General features: G+C 40.4%; 1 protein-coding gene across 1 annotated transcript in view; it reads left to right on the top strand.

The window, feature by feature from the left end:
* Positions 1-19171, top strand: part of RAPGEF5 (Rap guanine nucleotide exchange factor 5) — a 226007-nt gene that overhangs the window by 49512 nt on the left and 157324 nt on the right. Inside the window, exons 3-4 of the mRNA XM_069958818.1 lie at positions 12500-12606; positions 13507-13628. Of these exons, the coding sequence (XP_069814919.1) occupies positions 12500-12606; positions 13507-13628 (229 nt within the window). The remainder of the gene's footprint in view (positions 1-12499; positions 12607-13506; positions 13629-19171) is intronic.

Genomic DNA, 19171 nt, shown 5'->3' with positions numbered 1-19171 from the left:
ACATATAAGGTATCAACTGGAAGATGACATTGAGCGAAAGTCAGCAGCACATATGGCATATCCCTTGTGATTCACAGTTTGATCTTAGGATCGATCCTCAGATGCTTGGAGATAGATGTGAACACTAGTTATTACTAGAGATGTATGCTAGCATGCACTATTGCCACTAGTATGTAGATGTTTCCATTTTTTAAATCTTTATATCATTGGGTGGTACTTGTGTTAGTAAGTTTGTAACTCCTGCCAAGCATAGTTAATATTGTGTAGGACAGGGATAGGGAACCACTGGCCCTCCAGCTGTTGCAAAACTACAATTCCCATGATGCCTTGCTTTGACTGTCCAGGCTTGATAGGAATTGTTGTTTTGCAACATCTGGAGGTCCAAAGGTTCCCCATCCCTGCTGTAGTGTATTTCATCTGTATGGCAGACAGCATGTTCATACAAAAGAGGGAGGAAATAATTCAGTGCTTCTAGGGGCATTTTCATGTGAGATATAGCCCTCAATATGGAGCAGTTTTGCCTTTGTTCCATATTACATACGCTATTATGGGATGTCTATTTGTATTGCAATTTGCATGCAGCTCTATTGTGGATCTCGATATCGCTTGTGTCAGTACATCATCAATCATAAGCTTTTGTTTATCCTAGAAAATGAAATGACAAGGTTTTATATTCTGAAGGTCTTGTCTTACTAAGCTTCCTGGCACAGCACAAAACTAACATTATTGGTGTCTTTGTCTTCTAATCTCCTTATCTTCTCCCAAAGCCTCCTGTTAGTCTTATTCATGTGTGAAAATCCCATTACTACAACTCTTTGATGCTGTGGCCTTGTACCTGGAGATGAAATATGATATAATCCATTGTCATATCTTAAAGGAGCGTTCTGGTTCTGATAGATGACTTTTATGTCATGTTAATGAGGCATATGAAGAGCCACATCTGTAAGGGTTCAACTGCTGGGAACGACAGGGTCAGATCCAGGTGGATGGAGGCTTCTGGGGGAACAGTTTGCGGGTACTTGGCTGGTGACAGTGTCGCATAATGTGTGACTATGGTAGCTTTAGGTAATTCTCAGTGATTATCACTGGCTGCATTAGTTCTTAGCATTTGTCTTAAATCAACAGGATTCTTCAACAATCTAACTTTTATGGAAGTCAACCCAACTGACCCCCCAAGATGGCTGGTTAAAGGAGAAGTCTGGGGAGGGACATTTTTTTTTTTTAACTGTCGGGAGGATAAAAAATAACATGAAGTTACCTTTTCGGCTTCAGTGCTGGAGCACTGGTGCCTGCTGTCTGCTGCTCCAGTCCCGGGCCCTAGATGATCCTGGTCTGAGAGGGGACTTGGGACGCCCCAAGTCCCGAATCTACACCAGGAAGCGATCAGAGACTGGAGCAGCGGACTGCAGGCACCAGTGCTGAGTCGGGGAGGTAATTCTGTGGTGTGCACATAGCCCAATAGGGCCTTAAAGGCAGTACTGGCGGATGGGACATGTGAGCTAGGAAAACAGAGAAAGGAGCTCAGTAATAGAAAAGCCAATTATGCAACTTTTTACAAATGTGTTACATATTTAAACTCGTATATTGGTAGAGACAGGCTTTAGGATTACTCGTATGAATTGTTGCCTGGATTGTCTAAGAAACAGTGGAAGGAACTAGGGGGGGAGATTTATCAAACTGTAAAGTAGAATTGTCTCAGTTGCCCCTAGCTACCAATCAGATTCCACCTTTCATTTTTCAATGAAACTGTGAGGAATGAAAAGTGGAATCTGATTGGTAGCTAGGGGCAACTGAGCCAGTTCTACTTTACACCAGTTTGATAAATCTAGGTCTTTTGAGGCTCATGGCCAATTGTGGTTTATACCCTCAATGCAATCTGGTTCTGGAGACTAAGGGTACTATTACACAAAATGATTTTTCAACAATAAACTATCTCAAACAACCGCTATTGCGAACGACCTGAAATCGTTTGCCCAATTACATGGAAAGATGATTGCTACTTATGATCGATCTTGTGGTAGTCTTGTTGTCGCTATTGCGTTCGCCGCTACTGCAAATGACTGAATGACGTCTTATTCCATGCGAACGATCAGCGATAAAAATAGGTTCAAACTCTATCAAACGACTAACGATTTCTCGTTGGTCATTTAATCGTTGTCTGCTATTACACTTAACGATTAGCGGTCAAATCCGAACAATCTAGCGATTTTTCGAACGATAATCGTTTTGTGTAATAAGGCCCTAAGGGTGTTTTCTCTTTTTAAAGGGACTCGCCGCTAAACTTCAGTTATCAGTAGATTATACATCAGTAGAGTATACAACGCTGATTCTATATCTGCAATTTTTTTTATCTTTCTATGTTCTCGCATTCCTTTGCTATAAGCCACAAATGAAGAAGTCTATGTAGTCTTCTCCATTAGTAGTCCTCTCCATGCAGCAACATGCCCAGTTTGTAGGCTTACAACAGGGACATACAAAGGAGTAGAAAGCTACAAATTACAGATTTTGAATCTACATCCTTTTTCCCACTTACAAATGATTTTAGTTTAGGGTTTTGATGAGGGTGGATTGGAGGTGACAGAGTCCCTTTAAAATTAACTTGCCACCTGGAAATAGAGAACTGAAGTGCTGATAATTTTACATAGTTCTTGGGGAGAGTGCGGTGTGATAAAACGGTTTATATTGCAGTAAAGTACCAAAGAAGCATGGCCATGTAGTTTAGAGCTCTGATGTGCCTGGACCACACCTCTGAAACAAAAACGTTATATATATTTTTTTTTTTTGCACATGGCAATCACCACTAATATAAAAGTAATATGTGTAACCTTTCCCCAAGAACTATGTAACATTGTCATTAGAAATGAGCGAACCTCGAGCCTGCTCGAGTCCATCCAATCGTTCGGCATTTGATTAGTGGTGGCTGCTGAAGTTGGATAAAGCCCTAAGGTTGTCTGGAAAACCAGACCAATGACTATATCCATGATTTCCACATAGCCTTAAGGCTTTATCCAACTTCAGCAGCCACCGCTAATCAAATGCCGAACGATCAGGTTCGGATGGACTCGAGCATGCTCCAGGTTCGCTCATCTCTAATTGTCATCATTTTTGTACTCAAGTTTCAGGTAACAGGTTCACTTTAAGGTTCTCCCCTGAGACCTATACAACACAGCAATGCTAAAAAAAGAATTTTCTTTCAATGCTAGGAACCAATTGCAGTAGATGGAAGTGCTACATGAGTGTTCAGAAGGTGTCCACATAACAGAGCCTGAAGGACGCACTTATAATTTATATTGAGAAACTCTAGTGTTTTTTTTTTTTCCTTCACAGGAGTAGCTATTTAATTCCTTCACACACCAAGCTGTACATGTCTGCAGAGATCATACACAGATGCAGTCATCCTTCAACTCCTACTTTAGTATGCCCTAACATTGATTTATACATACAGTATACTATACACAAGCTAGTGCACTGACACATTAACATAAGCTAGTACATTATGAATCAAAGAATAACAATATGTGCATAAATAAATCGCTCCTAATCAGGTTTCTATCTTGTAGAAGAATAAAGAATTGATCAGGTTAAAAAAAAAACAAACATAAAAACTTTGAGATGGCACATAAAAATAAATGTACATATATTTAGTAGCCTTAAATAAATTATATTTATGTATGGTGGTTGGTAAATGGGAAATACTGCTCAGTCTGAACCGAGCGTGCGGTGACGGAGGAATAGGCTGCAGCCCTAATGCCTCAAAAACATGGATACATCCTTAGCAATCCCTAGGGCTGGATCCAACTTCTGGTAATCATGTCTAGTGCCCAGTTGCCTCTCTGTAGAGAGAGACAATGAAGGGGCTGTGGTGCTGAAGCAACACTCAGGTCAGACCCACACAGATGATAAAGCTGGAATGCCATAGCAAAGTCATTTTAGTAATTGTAAACTGTCCTTTCTCTCCATCTCCACTTCAGTGTTTGCCATGTACAGTGGTACCTTGTTTTAAGAGTAATTTGGTTTAAGAGCATTGTTTTGGTTTAAGAGCATTGTTTTGGTTTAAGAGCTCCCTGTGCTGGATGGGAGCGCGAGTGGGGGAGGGGCACGGTCTGCATAGCAGGGTCTACAGCACTATACTCTTACCCAGGAAGTAGGGCTGGGCGGTATACCGTCAAAATACCGATACCGTCTCTGGCGTTGGTTAACCGACCGGCGGCCGCATGCTCTGCTCCCCTCTGTTAATCTTCCTGAGGAGGAAGACTGGAGATGTGACAGGCTGCGCACAGGCGTGCTGTGTGCTCAGCACTGCTGCTGCTTCCGGGCGGCTCTGGAAGCTGCACGGTGTGCCCTGCCTCCCCTCTCCCGTACATAAAGTGGCTGCAGGGGTCAGGTATGGGTCAGCACATCCTCCCCCCACCAGGCACCGCACTCTGTCCCGCACAGGAATCCTCCTCGCCTCCTTATCTTTTGGCAGTGCTGGAAGCAGCCGTGTGTGACTATCTATCTATCTATCTATCTCCAGTGAGCCAGTCTCACTTTACACCATGTTTGATAAATCTCCCCCACAGTATATAGATAGATATAGCAAAAAATATAGGCAGCACAATAAACGAACTGTGGGTGCCAGCAGACAAATCCCAGACCTTGGATCAAGTCATATAACAATATAACATATTGATATATGATCATATAACAATGTGCAGCAAACTTCACAAGTAATATACAATGTTTTGGCATCTCCTATGCCATTTTCAAGTGCCACTTGAAAATGGTGTAGGAGATGCCAAAATATTGTGTATTACTTGTGAAGTTTGCTGCACATTGTTATATGGAGTAAATCCACGTTTGTATTACCATCGGAAAATGGGGTTTTCAAAAGGGGTGTGGCTTTTAAAAGGGGCGTGTCATGATTATCGTTCAATTTATCGTTACCGCGGCTACATGTACGATAAACCACAATATTGATTTAGGCCATTATCGCCCAGCCCTACCAGGAAGTCTCCCTCACCTTCCAAATCATAGCAAATCCACTTGAGGCTGGGGCTCACATCAGGGGACAGGACTGTGGAGGTAATCTCTCCATAGCTGTAACCCGCCTCTTCCTGGTCAGAGAGTGCTGCTATACTATGCCCACATCTGCCCTGCCCATTCCTCCTTGCCCCCTGCAGTCTCTGTCCTTCCTTGTGTTTCCTATCCTCTCCATTCCTGTACTGTAATAATATAATACAGTATAATATCACATATTCTGCTGTTTCTGAATGTTTGTTTCATCTGTTTTACATGTTGTTCAGAATAATAAATCATTATCTCTGGGGTGCAGAACCAATTGTCTGCATTTCTATGATTTCTTATGGGAAAATTTGCTTTGGTTTAAGAGTGGATTTGGATTACAAGCACGGTCCCGGAACGAATTATGCTCAAAATCCAAGGCACCACTGTATTACCGTATTTTTTCCCTGCAAACAATTCTTCTAGGGAATAATACCAGCCTAATATAGCGTGAGATGGAGAGTGCCACAGATTCCATGAGAAAGAACACCCTGTGCATCCATGTCACATTGGGGCACGTGTATGAAAAATAAACTTGGCTACCTCAGTATTATTACCTTTTGCACCATTTTCAGATTAATATGAATAATTCCCTTGAGATTCTCGCCTAGGGCAAAACTTCTAATTATCTTGAGGTTAGAGTGTTAGACGGGCCGAAGGATTATACGCAATTGAATATCACTTCTTTTACATGGTAAATTTAAAATCAAGTCTGGTTAGAGCCGCTGGTTTCTAGGCCAAACAGGACTGTGTTTTATTAGAATGGTGATACTTCCTTTGATTTGATTTGTTTGGTTTGGGTCTGATCTGAGGAATATTCATTCTGTTCATTTACACATGATGGTTTATCACTTACAGTATTATTAGTTTGTAAGAAACATAGAAGATTGTCAGCAGAAAAAGACCTCCTGGCCCATCTAGTCCACTCTATCTTATTATCTTAGGATAGATATATGTTTATACCAGTCAGGTTTACATTCAGTCACTGTAGATTTACCAACCACATCTGCTGGAAGGTTGTTCCAAGCATCTACTACTATTTCCGTAAAATATTTTCTTATTTTGCCTTTCATCTTTCCCCCAAATGATATCAGTTTTAAAACATACTTATGACCTACCTACAAAAAAGCTGAACAGTCTTTGATCAACGGGGTTCCGACAGCCCGCATTTCCGCTGATCAGCTGATTCTGCACTACACAGTGAACAGGGCTGAAAGTAGTTCTCTGTTTAATGTGCAGTGGTCAGACTGTTACTGCAGCCCAGCTATCATTCACTTGAACAGGAGTCAAGCTGCAGATACAGGTTGCCACTGTTACACAGTAAACGGGAGCCAGGTGTCAGAACCCCACTTATCAGTATGTTTTGCCTGGGAAAACCCCTTTAAGTCTTTACTGAAGTTTTATGCTGAAGACTTGTCACCATTTTTGCAGGCTGTCTTTGGACCTGGATTTAGTATTCCAGATGTGGTCTCACTAGAGCTCTATACAGCAGGATCACAATCTCCTTCATCTTACTGGTTATACCTCTAGCTATACAGCCAAGTATTTGACTTGTGTACTATACCACCTGGCTGCACTGGGGACTTATTTTGAGGCTGTCAGAAATCACTACCCCTTAATCCTTCCTTCTCTTCCGAAGTCTTTACTAACACAGAACTGCCAATATGATAATTAAGTTCATTATTTTACATTTGGCAACATTAAACTGCAGTTTCCATTGTTTTTACCACTTACAGTATCTAGTAAAGCTAAATTATTTTAGATATTTCAAGGCAAATATCTTTACCTATATATTACATTTAAGACCAGAAAAATTATAAATGTGGGGGAGTCATCCAGAACGTTCACGTACATGGTGGGGTGCAGAGAAATAGCTGTCGGATAAACAATCAGCTGATAGTTATGAAAAACATATGGCAGCTTTAAGGCCTATCAAGCTGAAATCAGAAACCGCTCATGTCATCACAACATGTCATTGCAACATCAGAAATTTGTATTGGCGGTAGGGATGGTCTGAACCCGCCGAGGGTCGGGTTCGGCTGAACCCGAATGCTCGGCATCGGATTACCGCTGTCTGCCCGCTCCGTGCAGCGGGCGGGTACAGCGGGAGGACCGCCTGGAAAACTGGGATACATATGGCTATGGCTGTATCCCAGTTTTCCAGGCGTTTCTCCTGCTGGATCCGCCCACTGCACGGAGCGGGCAGACAGCGGTAATCATTGCGGATGGTTCGGGTTCGTACGAACTCCGTACAAACTCGGTTCGGACCATCCCTAATTGGCGGGCATCCTGATGCTGAGACCCCTGCTGATTGATAGAAGGAAGGGGCAGTAGTGCCGTGCCTCTTCATCTCCACTCTAAACTGCTATGACAAGCAGTCTGTGTCATTATCATGGAAGTCTATGGGACTTCTGGTAATTCCTTATACCGAGAGACCCATCTACTTCTGTTATAACCGTGCATTGCTCACGGTAGCTCTTTAGAGCAGAGATGATGCTACTGAGCACTTCTGCCCCTTCATTCTAGGGATCAGTGGGGGTCTCAGCATCCAGACTTCCATCGATACAAACTTCTGACAATTTGCTATGACGTGTCTGAAGTTTGTTACAATGATAGTTACACGTTAACCTTCCCTTTTCTCCATCGCTTGGAGTTCTGAACGGTAAATGGGGAATGTTGAATACTGACTAATTTTTATAAGGGTGACTATCACTAAAGTGTTATTCCCTACATGAGTTATGCCCTACAGTGTATCCTTACCATTCTTACACCGTGCTCTCTGCTGCAACCTCTGTGTGTGTAATTAAGTAACTTACAAACTTGTATGACTTTTTGATACCTTTTTGGATTTGAATTTTTTTTTCTTCTGGGGTACCCATTTTAATTAGAAATGATTTTTTACTGTTCTACACATTTATGTGGTGTAATAGAATGAAAGGAGAAAACAAGGGCACCTAGAGGTTTGGTATGGGCCTAGTGATTGGAGCATTATGTGATGGACCAGCATAAGCTAAGCTATAAAAGCACCAATTACTCAAAGTACGACAAGTGTTCCAATATTTTTCAGTTTTCAGAATTATCATTAAACATGTGGACAGATTGCATGATCCGATTAGATTCTTCTTCTTAATGCAGAGAAACATCATTTTAATCGGAACAGCAGCACGCCCATTGCCCCACTTATGTGGAGAGAATACTAATTTGCACAGAAAAGTTCAAAAATAGAAAATAAAAAAAAATTTAAAACTTTTTTTTTTTACATTTTTTTTTAACCCACTATCATTTTGTTACTAGTCTCACCAGTTATTGGGAATAGTGCCTGTTATCACCTATATGAGTTTAAATATCTATGTATTTATGCTTAGCTTGGGGCTAAATGGGGCTTAAAGCAAATCTTCAGAAGCCGGCAGCTGTCACTCCGACAAGACATTCTACTCTTCAGGCCTTGCAGCTCTCTTTTCCCGATTTTGTCAGCGAGTTGGTCATGATTTCTCACATATTCTGCTTGCCTTCTTCTGAAATGTGGAATGTATATGAATAAGTCACAAGCTGTGACTGACATCCCTCTATTCGAGCCCTTTATACTGTTTGTCCTGGAGTGATGCTGGGGGTGACAAGTATGACAAACTCCTGCTTGCTAGGTTGAATGTGCATCATTTTCACATGGCTCCGGGAAATGTCTAGCAGGAATGTATCCAAAATACCTGGAGTGTTCATTTATCTTGTTACCCTTTTTTATCACTAAAGTTGCCCACAACTTTTACTCATTTTTTTGTAGTTTTTGTGTCCCCGCCTTCCTTTTAGTTCTTGGGCCTTTACTCAGGAAGAAGTGTAACTTGGGGGTAGGTTACAGCTGAACTTCACTTATGACACACAATATCATTACATCTCGTCTGGTTTCTTAGAAGTGTCAAGCCGAGACAGAAATTGTGCTTTAAATGAATGTTCACTATTTTTTAACACCATATGATTTTTAGGTTCCACACTCTATATTAACATATCTGAACGTATAGTGGACAGAACATATTTCAGATACAAATCTCAAAGGCCCCTTCATAGGTATACAATTAAAGGGGATTTCCAGGAAAAAAAAATTGATGGCCTTTCTTTAAGAAGACATCATATCAAAATTTTACATTGTAAGGCAGAGCTACTTTAACCAGCTGTGCAGGAACACAGAAAAACTTAAAATATGGAGAAACATTACTATGTTTTGTTCCATTTTTTCCCCCAGCACATTACAGTTCAAAAGGAAGCTTGAAAAGTACGGTCCCTAGTTGGGAGAAGTATATGCTAAGCATGTTCACTGTCCTTGCGACTTGAGACAGACCACTCAGGCCATGCCCGATCAAAACTTTTGATATAGGATATAGCCTTTTTTTTTTTTTTTTTTTAATAACATCACACTTTAAAATTCCGATATCTAGAAGGGAAAGAAAAATCCAGATGTAAAGTTTTGGCTATATCACCTAGCACATAGCTTCAGCACATTTTTTGACACTTAAAACATCTCAATATACTCATTAATGTCGCAAGCATGTGGTTTGTTAAAAAATCTGCACCTTCTCCTCAACGTACACTCCACTCACCTGATGGCGGACAGGGAAGTGTGGCAAGGCAGGCAGGAGGCATGGAATTCAATCATGATTTAGCTCTGCTAATGGTCCGTTTACACGGAGCACTAATTTGCCTAATAAATCGTTTATCGATTTTTAAACAACAATTAGATTTTTTATAACGATCAGCATTTAGACGAAGAGATAAATTGTTTAAAAAATAGTTTTTGCAATCATTTTAAGATTGCTTAAGTCCATGTCACACATTAGGATGAATCTGTGAAAGACTGTGTAGACAAAGTGATCTGCGTTTTTTTTTTTTTTTTTTGGCGAACGAGCAACAACGATTTGAGAACATGTTGAAAGACCACGATGAGCGATTTCTCGCTCATCGCTTGATCGTTTGCTGTGTTTACGATAGCCGATTATCGTTTAAAAGCGATCATTATTGCGAAAATTCGAACGATAATTGCTCCGTGTAAATGTAACTTAAAGGGGAACTCCAGGTAGAGGTTACAAAAAATGAAACTTCTGCAGAAGCATAAAGCGTTACTTACCTATCTATTCCATTTTTGAAACTACCAAAAATCCATTTGTTTTGGGGGGTTTTGTTCTGTTTTGTGTTTCTGCACTTCCTGGTTTATCAGTTGTACACAGTACTACAGGTTCCAGAATGCAATGCTTTCCCTCAGTTGTTCATCACAGTCCTCCACCCTGCCTATTCCCCGCCCAAAGCTGTTGCAGAACATCTAGGCCCTGTTCACACATTGCAGTTTCATTGTGTTACGGAATTATTTCAAGTAATTTATGATTTCATTGTGTTACCACCCACACAGCACGCTGTATTCTCTACCTGTAACACAGCACACTGTATTCTCTACCTGTAACACCACACAGCACACTGTATTCTCTACCTGTAACACCACACAGCACGCTGTATTCTCTACCTGTAACACCACACAGCACACTGTATTCTCTACCTGTAACACCACACAGCACGCTGTATTCTCTACCTGTAACACCACACTGTATTCTCTACCTGTAACACCACACAGCACGCTGTACTCTCTACCTGTAACACCACACAGCACGCTGTATTCTCTACCTGTAACACCACACAGCACGCTGTATTCTCTACCTGTAACACCACACAGCACGCTGTATTCTCTACCTGTAACACCACACAGCACACAGTTACTACCTGTAACACCACACAGCACGCTGTATTCTCTACCTGTAACACCACACAGCACGCTGTATTCTCTACCTGTAACACCACACAGCACGCTGTATTCTCTACCTGTAACACCACACAGCACGCTGTACTCTCTACCTGTAATGCTCATATTGGAATAAAGTAAAGAACTTTTAGATTTTTTTTTTTTTCTTTCCATTTCCACGCACATATTATGATCAAGCATCTGTTATCTTTGAAGTTGAGCCCCACAATAAGGCTCTGATCCTCTCTGCCGTTTAGCATCATTTACTTGTGCTGCATCATTTTTGTGAATACGCTGCAGTACTGCAATGACACTCCAACATGTGTGAACATAGCCCTAATTTCACTGCACACTTCTGCACAATTAGAGAAATCAGTGCAACACCTGCTTCTGGCCAGTTAGGGTCCATTTACACGGAAAGATTATCTGACAGATTATCTGCCAAAGATTTGAAGCCAAAACCAGAAACAGACTGTAAACAGAGATCAGGTCATAAAGGAAAGCCTGAGATTTCTCCTCTTTTCAAATCCATTCCTGGCTTTGGCTTCAAATCTTTGGCAGATAATCTGTCAAATAATCTGTCAGATAATCTTTCTATGTAAATGACCCTTCAGAAATGGTAAATCACTCAGGGGATTGGGGGATCCAGCCAAGCCTCCTGTGACATCAGATCCTGCCCCCTGTCTGCATCACCAGCCTGTGCTCAGCAAACACACACAATGTGAGACAGAGGCATGGAAGATTTGTCTCCTAAGGGGGAGAGCAGAAGGAGCAAGAGACAATTTGGATTTGCGCAGGGGCCATTTTTTTTTCTCTTCCTGGATTTCTATCAGCTACCAGTGTGGCAGAACCGTACAGATACGGTAATACATTGTATAGACACATATATTTATCCTTTAATGTACTTTAAATAGAAAACAAGTTTTTCTTATCCGGAGTACCCCTTTAACAGGCAAAAATGTACACCTACTCCACGCCTCTTAGTAAATCCGTCAGGTTGCTTGGGGGTGATGCTTTATTTATGTCCCCCTCCTTTGTGAACAAGTATTTTGGACCATTTTTTGAGCTGTAAATAGCTAAAAAACTGCCATGGTTTTTTTTTTTTGTTTGCCTTGACGTCATTTACAACTCGAAAAATTGTCCAAATTACTGTGTAGGGACATAGTTTTAGGATGGGTTCATACACTGTTTTTGGAAAACCTCACTTATAGCTTTGGTTTAGAAGACTACATAAAGTGGATCCAGCTAGAAGGAGAAGTCATTTTCTATTTATTTTCAATCCACTATAGGCTTTGGTGAAGAGTTAACGGTGACAGATGGCTGTTAGTGACACTTCCGGGAGTTCACTATGGCATCATAGGCCTTGTGTAACCTGTCCATAGCAATGATTCTTACCACAGCTTTCGCAATTCCAGAGCTGGAAACTGAGCTGTGATTGGTTGCACTTTATATATATCATTTTCTAATTTTCACACTTTCCTGTAGTTCAAGACTAACTGCAGTAGTCGGCCCATAATTGTCAATGGAAAATTGAAAACTGTTTGTGAACAGAATGCAATTTTTTCATGTTTCTAGTATTTTTTGATTGTGGAAAAACTATATTCATATATGTAATTAAATCTAAGATAAATTATAAAAAATATAAGTTTTAATTAATGTATTTTTTTTTTCTTTTTGTAGTCATATGGGGAGAGTGTGACATGTGCTGGGAGAGCTTTGAGGAACGCAGTAAGAATTCAGTCTCCTGCTCTCATCAGGGATCGCATGTATCTTACTTGCATTTGTCGGTAAGTTACCTGTTGCTGAAACATATTATTACAGATTACACATCTCAAAATTGCACATGTGCCGTAACGTAAGTATGTGTTATATGTGTGACTTGTATACAGACATATGATAAAAATACCAAAATTAAATACTCTGGACAGCTTTGCACTGAATAATATATATATATATATATATATATATATATATATATAAAAAATTATTTACTTGTTTACTGAATGTAAAACAATTGACCCTTCTGGATAGTATTAATCAAAAATTAGCTGTGTATTTCATATAGCTTTAAAAAATATGCCCAATAACTGTCTGTTTCTTATACGTTTCTGTCCCATCGCCCGCCGCCCCCAGTCAACTCTAGTGATAGCCGGAGGAAGAGAAGGACACAAGAGTGGAGAGTTTGTAGAGAATACATGGAAAGCAGGACACACAGGCCATCTAAGATGGGGGACTCTACAGAGTAGGAGAGGCTTTCTATGGGAAACCCCCATAGAAAAACCTCTTCTGCTCTGGACAGGTTCTTTCTTGGCCAGAGATGTCAGCAGAGAGCAGTGTGTCCGACTGAAAATAAAACAAAATTCCCTGTAGCACATACAGCAGCTGATAAGTACTGGAATACTTGAGATTTTTTAATAGAAGTAAATTACAAACCTATATCACTTTCTGACACTAGTTTATAAGAAAAAGATTTTCGCTGGACAACCCCTTTAATTTCAGACAAAAATTATTTGTACATCAGAATGGACAGTAGTTTTATTTTTAAATCCATAAATTTATTCTTTTTACTGTAAAATTTCCAGACCTTCGGATAAGTTTATATTAAAATTACATGTTAAAATAAATGACTATTTATGTTATCAAATTTTTTGAATTCACGTTTTGGATTTTTTTTTTTTTCCTTTCAGAAAAAGTTGTGTTGGATCGGAGCTGGTGGATTGGCTCATGCAGAACTGCCAATTCGTTCAGTGTAGATACACAGCGGCTGGAATCTGGCAAATCCTGCTTAAACTGGGAATCCTGCTTTCAGGTCTGTTTAACTGCAAACGTTTCTGTTTATAGAGATCACATAATCCGTATGCAAGATGATAGACAGTGCATGCAGTTTTTTTTTTTTTTTTTTTTTTACTTCTGAAAACGTTCCAGCTGTCCTAAAGAATTACTGAGATGAAAATAATTTTATGGATAACCGTGTTACGTCTGTTCCTGGATTGAAAGGTAGCGGTGCATGAAGGGAGAGGAATGTCCTAGCTGACAGCATGTAGCATTACCTCCATTTGGTACACGTGCATGCCTCTTTATTATACAGCTGCCGCATTCATCAGAGGTGTTATTTTTGCGGCTAATCCTTTATTGGACATGTTTCCACTCGTGCTAGGCTTAAAACATATTTGTTTTCATATAACACACAGAAAAGAGTATGTTAGTTCTACCTAGTGTATGATTAACATTATTACTCCCAACAATTTTAGCTCACAATATTATAAAAAAGTTATAGAATTTTAAAGGCAACCTGTCAGGGAGATCTAGGCTCCCAATACAAGCTGTTATTAAGCACAGTAATAGGCGAAATATGATTCCCTTAAAAATTTGCAGCCTTTATATCACGCACGGCAGTGCACGGGGAGCACATCATAAGGGTGTGGAGCCAGAATAAGGACCCATTATTTTCTATGGCCCCCATACACATATCTATAGGTGATCTATGCCGGGAAAAAAATAGGCAAGCCATTATATGGCCCATATTTGTAGTTCACCTATTAAATTAACGGGTCCAATGCAGATGCTCCTCCTTTGTCTGGTCCATAGTTGCAGACTATAAATTTGTGAATTGGGCCGAAGTAAACAGGCTATGTTTACACAGCGTTTTTTGAGCTCCATTTAAAATTACGTCCGTCATTTTGAGTCTAAATGCGGCTGTTGGTATATTATTCTAGTTTGGGGTCACTAATTGGACTTAATTTAAAAATCCATAGAATTTAATAGTAAAACTGGAGAAAGAACGGTAAAAAAACTAAAACTGTGTGTGAACAACTAATAAAAAACGTCCGCTGTTTGCAAAAGACGTCTGAAAATAATGATATATATATATATATATATATATATATAAAAGAAATAACTGGTTGCTGAACGGCACTGTGCGGCACAAAGGCTCAGGTGGGTGCACAATCTCTGGTCGCCAGACCCAGGCTCCCAATTCAACAGAGAAGGATATGAAGAGACGGCACTCCGGATTTAAAGTGAAAAACAAAAGTGGTTTATTCACCCATCAAAGTTGCGACGTTTCAATCTACTCAATGAGATCTTTCTCAAGCAGTGGTACAATAGTGCAAATGGCGGGTATATAACAAGGGAGACACTCCCATCAATCAACCCCCAATCAGTGACATCATACTATTTTGCATATATAAACAATTTCAAAACATAAGAAAATGCAGTGTAATACAGTGAACTGTCAACATAACCCAAATAAATATCAGTACACATGTGCTTAAATACGGCTGATCATCGATAGTGTAAAGTCCAAAAAATATAAAACAAATTCGAATCCAGTTCATCCGTGGTTAATAGAGGTAGGCCGTCACTCACCCCAGACTCTAGCAATCAGCTGTTCACTCTCCCGGATCCATGCTTGAAGTATGTTTGCAAACAATTGCACAGAGCATGCGCGAGGTAAACGCAATCAAACTGGGTCAGTTAAGGTGGCGTCATCAGAATCAGACAGCATCGGAAGACCGCACATGCGCCCCAGGTCCACTAGGCTGCACGGGTGCCATATTGGAAAAGGTAAAATTCGCCCTTACATCAGTATGCATCCACGGGCTATAGAACCATAATCCATGGCAGTTGGTGCACCATCAGGCTGTCAGGGATGAGTAACCTTTGCCCATCTTCACAGGATCTATGCAGTTTGTCTCGCTGATGTGCCCCGCACCTACACGGTGTCGCTCAGGGCTCAGCTAAACTGGTCGACTCCCGGCCTATTAACCAGCATAGCACAGCCTATCGGGCTGGGGTCTTCCAACATCTGCAATTGACCCTGTTGACTACATTCTCGATCCCTTTTAGCCTGTTACAAAGCGCATACCTGCACCACCCATGATGGCTTTGTGGTTCCGATGCGGTACCGATGTGTCATCTTCTTAATGCGCCTCCATAGGTCTTTCCCATAAAAAAATCTAAGAAGTTAAAACTAGGCGGTGAGTATGTCAGACCCCGCTCCATCAACCGATATCTATAGAAAGAAAAGAAAAAGGACATTAACACATATTACCTCGATTACAGCCTAAATAATAATAACAAAGTGACCAAAGCTGAAAATTGTATATACATATAACTTTGCAAATTAATCACAAACCTATTACCCAGGATGTAGGCGGGCGTATCTCTGGAGGGTTAGGGCACGGATTACATAAAGGCCCTCAAAGAAAAATCCATATTTAACCCATACAGGTGTAACGAATTAAGTTTGTCTATCCATTGAGCCTCACATTTTTTGAGCATTTTCTGTCTATCACCTCCCCTACGTGGAGGAGGGATATGGTCCACAATACAAAACTTCATTTGTTGAACAGTATGGTTACAATTTTTGAAATGTCGGGGTACAGGTAGTTCACACTTTTCTGTCCTAATGGGGGATTTATGATTATTCAATCTCATTCTACATTTGGTCGTGGTCTCTCCAACATATATCATAGGACAAGGGCACTGCAATACATAAACCACATGGTCAGACTTGCAAGTCATGTGGAATTTCAATTTGTAACGTTTCTGTGTAATGGGGTGTGTAAAAGTATCCCCCTTTATCATCATCTCACAATTCTCACATCTCCTGCACGGGTAGCTACCTGGTTTCATAGAAGAGGCTAAGTCCAATTTTTTAGGGGAACAGTCAGCACGCACAAGTCTGTCACGAAACGATGGAACTCTTTTATATGAAAAGAGAGGGGGAGATCTAAGCAATGGTATCTCAGGATAGTACCTTGCAAGAATGCCCCAATGTTTCCTGATAATACTGGCAACATTGGGGCTGTGTTCATAGTACACAGAGACAAATGGTATTCCATCCATTTTTATCATTTTTTTGTTTTTATCATGTCCAGTCACAGTTCCTTTTACTTTGTCAACACTCCTTTTAACCAACTTATTGGGGTACCCCCTCTCCGTGAATTTGTCACCCATCTCGCCCAAACGTTTCTCATACAATATGGGGTCATTGACTATGCGTTTAACACGTAATAACTGGCTATAGGGGAGTGATTCAACCATCTTCCTTGGGTGTAAACTATCATACCTTAATAGGTTGTTTTTGTCAGTGGGTTTAAGATAAATGTCAGACTTCAGTCTCCCATTCTGTACGTAGACCCACGTGTCCAAGAACTGCACACCCACATCTGAACTGGTCATGGTGAACTTTGTCTCTGTCACTCTGATTAAGGAAAGAAAAGAAACCTTCCAATTCCTCTTGTGTCCCCTTCCATATGAGAAAGATGTCGTCTATGTATCTCCACCACCCCAGAACCTGATTGAAGTGGCGGGACATATAGACGACAGTCTCCTCAGTCAGCCATGACAATATTCGCATACGTGGGGGCCATATTGGTCCCCATCGCCGTACCTCAATTGAACATAGAACTTGTCCTCAAATAGGAAGTAATTACAAGTTAACCGGATTTCCAGCAAGTCAACCAAAAACTCTCTACATTCCATAGTGTATGGAGAATCTGTCAAAACCTTTTTCACACTATTTAGTCCACGCTCATGGTCAATACATGTGTATAGGCTATTGACATCAAATGATGCCAGAATGACCCCCTCTGGAACCTCCAACTGTTTAATTCGCTGTAAAAAATCAGATGTGTCACGTATATAGGATTTGGCACTTACCGCATACTGTCTGAGGACCTTATCGACAAGGACCGCTGCTGGATTAAAAATGGAGTCTGTACCCGACACAATGGGCCTACCAGGGGGATTGTCCAAAGACTTATGGGAGAGTGAACAGCTGATTGCTAGAGTCTGGGGTGAGTGACGGCCTGCCTCCATTAACCACGGATGAACTGGATTCGAATTTGTTTTATATTTTTTTGACTTTACACTACCGGGATCGATGATCAGCCGTATTTTAGCACATGTGATATTTATTTGGGTTATGTTGACAGTTCACTGTATTACACTGCATTTTCTTATGTTTTGAAATTGTTTATATATGCAAAATAGTATGATGTCACTGATTGGGGGTTGATTGATGGGAGTGTCTCCCTTATTATATACCCGCCATTTGCACTATTGTATCACTGCTTGAGAAAGATCTCATTGAGTAGATCGAGACGTCGCAACTTTGATGGGTGAATAGACCACTTTTGTTTTTCACTTTAAATCCGGAGTGCCGTCTCTTCATATCTTTCTCTCTCTCTCTCTCTCTCTATCTATCTATCTATCTATCTATATATATATATATATATATATATATATATATATAATTATTTTTTTTTTATAGCACTAGCAGGCTGTAGTTAAGAATTATAATAAATATGTTGAATTGATCTGCCTAATGTATATGTGGGCCTCTTGATTCTCCCCCAGCAGGTGTAGGGGAAGTAAAGTATCTGGTAAATGAAAATCTCAACCTTTTGTCTTTTGAAGGAATGAGCATCCGCCATAGGTATCTGCAAATGATTTTCTTTCTTATCCTTATTAAAAACACACAAATGCTTGGCCCCATATGGTAGAATTAGGATGAATAGCTGATACCTGAATAAATGTTTGACAGCATTTTACAGTGTAGTGCCTTCCTTCACATATGTTCAGTCCTTTCCACCCCTCTTTATTCCGATTCAGCATAGTATATAAAATGCTGGGATGGAAATGATGACAAAGCTGATCACATAGTTTTGTATAGGATCAGTTTTGTGTCCTGTGACATCAGTTGTACGGTCCGATTTCTTCCTATACCAAATTGGACAGAAATTTTTCTGGCCTAATATTGTCAGTTGTGTCTAGTTTAGACCTTGCTGTTTGTTAAATTGCATAGAGCATCTATAATATTGTAAAATTTTCGGTCACATTGAGCACGTCTAATGACTAAAGATGAGCGAACCGGGTTCGGGTTCGAGTCGATCTGAACCCGAACGTTCGGTATTTGATTAGCTGGGGCTGCTGAACTTGGATAAAGCTCTGAGGTTGTCTGGAAAACATGGATACAGCCAATGACTATATCCATGTTTTCCACATAGCCTTAGAGCTTTATCCAAGTTCACTAGCCACCGCTAATCAAATGCCGAAAGTTCGGGTTCGGATCGACTCGAGCATGCTCCAGGTTCGCTCATCTCTACTAATGACTCAAATTTTTGAATGATTAAATCGTCCTTGCCTTTTCTCCAAAAAATAAAATAAATTTCACCCACCTTTGTGCCAGATTGGCTTCCATTATTGTTGCAATTATCCTAAACTAGCTTTACATTAGAGATTTTAGACGTTCATTGTCTAAAAGACTTCTTCATGGTCAGTTTGGTTGACAATAATTGGTTTGAGTCTTGATCTTTGCCCTTTGGGCCTCCATATGGTATCAGA

Source organism: Dendropsophus ebraccatus, chromosome 2 (genome assembly GCF_027789765.1).
Source record: "Dendropsophus ebraccatus isolate aDenEbr1 chromosome 2, aDenEbr1.pat, whole genome shotgun sequence".
Classification (NCBI taxonomy): Eukaryota; Metazoa; Chordata; class Amphibia; order Anura; family Hylidae; genus Dendropsophus; species Dendropsophus ebraccatus.
This window is presented reverse-complemented; position numbering and strand designations above follow the sequence as displayed.